Source organism: Syzygium oleosum, unplaced genomic scaffold, assembly GCF_021117445.2.
Source record: "Syzygium oleosum isolate NSW1041296 unplaced genomic scaffold, Sole_v2.1 Sole_v2.16, whole genome shotgun sequence".
Classification (NCBI taxonomy): domain Eukaryota; kingdom Viridiplantae; phylum Streptophyta; class Magnoliopsida; order Myrtales; family Myrtaceae; genus Syzygium; species Syzygium oleosum.
Genome location: NW_026607500.1, coordinates 8,297,054 through 8,301,362, shown reverse-complemented (window position 1 = coordinate 8,301,362; position 4,309 = coordinate 8,297,054). Strand labels below are relative to the sequence as shown.

Genomic DNA, 4,309 nt, shown 5'->3' with positions numbered 1-4,309 from the left:
TCTTTTTGACTTCGCTCGCTTATCCACTCACACTTCGAACCTTCTCGATTGTTCTCTTACTCGCGTGTCAATTTTAACACGATTATTTCCATGCTCTGATCAATCTCAACCGGCACCAATCAAGAGAGAGATTATGCATGCGCTAGTCCACGGTGTGTTGGCGCCAATGCTGAAGAAAAATCCCGCTTGCGCTAGTCCATAGGAGTGACATAGGAAGATCATAGATATGGCTTGCATGTGTTAGTCCCAGAATGCAAAGAGATGCAATATGGATCTTAAATATAAACGGCATATTTGTGTAGGGATCGGAATCGATTCCTAATTTTCTTATGCGATGAACGACTAAATGGAATAGCCAAAATTTAGGTGTCAACATCACTCCACAACCCATAACAAGAACTGAAACTATACACGTCTTCAATCCAGGCTCTACCGACGTGTTCACTCATTAGATTTTGTATAGTACTGCCGTTCGTATTAGGATTAGTATTGTCATCATCCATTCGATTTTTTGCTTATCGGTGCTTGACAAGTGTGCCAACAAATAGGCTGTTGTCAGTTGCTTGACCATTTCATTCAAAAAACAGTACTCCAAGTTATATAACAGATTCGGCCAGATTGTGCTGTCCACCTCAAACTGTAGCGCGTCCATAGAAAGAATCTGATCCATTTGCACATATGCTGGGCGTACAGAGCTTTCAAATAAAATTCTACCAGAAATATGCAATCTAAGTATCGTATACATACTCCTTGATGTTACTCTCCATGTGGTTGATATGAAGTTACTGATCGTCCCACTCCATGTAGTTGCCATTTCTGCCCCAAAGCAACAGAAAGCATCCCACTCACCCAGAGAAATTGTCAGCTCTTGTAATATATATAGAAGAGCATAGATGGCCTAAAAATACAATGAGTTCAAACACTGAAATGGTAAGACCAACCAATCACAACGTGATTCCGTGTACGAAATACAGATTTCCTTTATATGTTAGCGTCCTATCCTCAGCTTGCACGCACCATAAATGGCCTTGCACTTCCAAGACTCCTTCCATTCCTGCTGTTTCCCACACAAACTTGAAAAGTCCGAGAGCTTTATGTAAGTGTTTTAGCCCGTTCCAGACAATATTTTCCTCATCTGATGTCAAAATCCGTCCCAAGTGCAAACAACATTGGCCACCTTCACTGTGTCCCCAAAACCCACCAGAAAGGTCTACCTCCAAGTCTCTGACATATCCATAGAGATAATACAAAAGAAGAGTAAACAAGCATGGGGATGAGTATCCGAGTGTCTTTGTAAGTTTCTTTTGCACTAGGCTTTCCTGGTGTCGAACATCTTTATACCCAATACATCTGTCAACTACCACATCCCTGATTTGAGACAGCCCTTCCTTCATTGCCTCAAGCTTCTTTAAATGTAAAAGCAATTCTTCCTCACATTTTAAACATCTAATGAGGTCATCGAACATCTCAAAGGCATCTTCCCACTTTCTTGAGGCAGAGTAGTCAGCCTTTGCAGCTGGTGAAACACGCATCCATGAAGAGGAGTCGGGATTGAATGAACTTGAAGTTTCTTCTAAGAACTTTAGGCAAACAGAAACGATCTGCCGACCCATCTTAGTGGCATGTCTTGGGCATTGGCCATTCAAAATGTCCAACTCATATTTCAAGCCATTTAGTATCTCCTCGAGCGTAGCGGTCCATATCTGGTGCTGGGTCACCTGGGGGCATACTGTGACACGCACTGATTTCCTTTGCTGAGCAGAAATGTTAAGGATGTTGCTTATCTTAGTCAGGGAATTTATGATCATGGGCTCTCTTTCACTCACTTTACTGAAACAAACATGGGCTGCAGACTTTGCATCCACTGAAGATGCTGGAACACTTCTCCTCAGCGTCTGCTGGATCGATGGAGACCCAATAAAAGCTCTAGCAAGAGATTTGAAAGTATGCACTTTCTGCTCCATAAGATCATCAACGACAATCGAACCATCTTTAAGATTCACGAGCCGTCCGTCGACCAAATCCACGTCCTTCAAGCAGTCGCTCAACTTTGTCATTTTGCGAAAGGCCTTCTCATACCATCCAGCAGGCAAAGTCACCCCACGGGCTTCACCAAAACTATGATAAAACATCACATTCCAGCGCAGGAATCCATTTCTTTGGGCGTCAAGATGCTTTCCCCAGTAGAGGCCGTTCCACAGGTGTTTCCGAGCCATTAGTAGCTAGCTCTAGCAACTCCTACCGACCCTCGGATTCTTCACCAGCTGGCTTCTCAATTTAATCTTCAAGAAACCCCATTCGAAACAGAGAATCAATCGGTGGTGGGTTCATCCATACTATTACTTCACTCAGGCAAACGATCGAACAGGCGGTGGCTGCGGCCACGCACTAAAGACATTCCATCTTTCCCACCATCCATACTATTACTTCGCTCAGACAAACGATCGAACAGGTGGTGGCTGTGCCCACGCAGTGCAAACATCTCATCTTCCCCACGATCACATCTAGTTGTGGAATGGCAGTGCATACAATCTCGTCCCAGACTTGCGAATTTCAGAAACTTGGCGACAATAGAATTAGAAAATCACCATCACAGGGAGACGACTCTGTTCGAGCAAGGAAGAGGCAACCCTTCTCGATCCTGGTTCTTCATATGAAACGAGAAATCTTTCGGGGCACGACAAGTTGCAATTTTGACGGTCGCTAATTTGACAATTCTCTCAAAAGTAGTGGAACTAAAGAGATTTGTGATCAACGTTGGGGCGAGTTTGGGCATGAGACTTTGTTGGGCTTGAGCTTGCCCAAAATTGCAAGCGCTTGCTTTTGAGCGAAGTAGCCATTTTCTACTCTCAAATCTGCCCCCAAACTTTTTTTTTTGGTCTGAAAAAGACCTCAGACTTTAGGTTTGATCTCAAATTTGCCTCGGATTGTTATTGTCTAAAAAAAATCACAAACTCTAACTCCTTTCCGAAATTTGTCCTGGACATTTTTTTAACCCTCTGTCCAAGAATCGCCGTTAGTTGTTTAACGTGGCATTTTCATATCGGTTATAAATCCACGTTAGTAAGGTGACGTGGAAAATTATCTCTAAAACATAACCATTATTTGATATGAAAATTAGGGAATTTAGGGACGACTAACGGCAATTTTTGGACGAAGTTCTAACATGGGCAAATTTGGAACCTAAGTTAAAATTAGTGATTTTTTTAAAACAAAAAAGTTCGTGGTAGATTTGCGATTACACCTAAAGTTGAGGTTTTTTATAGACAAAAAAAACATTTCGGGGCAGATTTAGATTGGACCTAAAGTTAGGTTTTTGTAAATATAAAAAAAAAATTCGGAACATGATTGTAACTGGATCTAAAGTTGGGGTTTTTTTTAAGAGATTAGGCCCAGTTCTTGGTTTCAAGCTAAATGATTAAAGGAAAACGCGGTTCAATATTTAATATTCAATATTTTATCTAGTGTCCTTAAACCTTTTAGGGATCAGTTCTTAGTTCTAAGTTTTAAGTCCCTAAACTATTGTACAATGTGCAATCTAGTCGCTATATTATTACGAAATCTACAATCTAGTCCTTAAACTAATGCGAAAGCTGCAATATAATCCTTAAACTTTCAATTTATCCGATCTAATTTGAAATCATTCCACTAAAACTATTCACAAGTTTTCATAATTACACTATTGCCTAGGTTTTAGAATATCTTTTCATTTTGAAACCATTTCTTAAATCAACAAAAAGAAATGCTATTTTTATAAGCTTTTGGCATTTTTTTTCTTTCTAAAATTACGATGGGAAAATGAAAATAATATTATTTAAACTTTAACTTAATGTGTATTATCAACTTAGATTTTTAATTTGTTCAATTTGATCCTTGAACTATTATGAAATTTTCAATATAGTCCTTCTGTTTCATCAAATAGGTGAGAAAGTCACCACAAATGCCTAAACTATTGTGAAATGTGTAATTGAGTCCCTAAATTTTTAAATGATTCAATTTAATTCCTCGATTTTTCATAACAAAGTCAAATCGGTCATTCGATACGTTTCACAAGTTTTCATAATTACACTATTGTGCTGATTTTAAACTATCTTTTCATTTCAATCCATTCACTAAATCAATAGGAAAAAAAACATATGCTATCTTTCTTTCTTTCTTTTTATTTTTTACCTTTTTACCTTTTTGGTCTTAATAAATATTAAAAAGTTCCATTTGAGTATATTTTATCTCACGAATTTTTTGAAATTTCCGCTGTTTGGTCCAAGAAAAATGAATGGATCAAGGAAAACAATTTCTGTCAACCAGGAAA

General features: G+C 38.9%; 1 protein-coding gene across 1 annotated transcript; it reads right to left on the bottom strand.

Annotated features, from left to right (window-relative positions):
• Window positions 1-535: 535 nt before the first annotated feature.
• Window positions 536-2,831, bottom strand: LOC115686163 (uncharacterized). Its single transcript, XM_030611372.2, has one exon. It carries the CDS (start codon window positions 2,214-2,216, stop codon window positions 945-947), a length of 1,272 nt encoding a protein of 423 aa, XP_030467232.1. The 5' UTR covers window positions 2,217-2,831; the 3' UTR covers window positions 536-944.
• Between the last annotated feature and the right edge of the window lie 1,478 nt (window positions 2,832-4,309).

Bases quoted from the DNA above. Each gene is read 5' to 3' on its own strand.
- LOC115686163 (XM_030611372.2), bottom strand. From the start codon at position 2,216: ATGGCTCGGAAACACCTGTGGAACGGCCTCTACTGGGGAAAGCATCTT.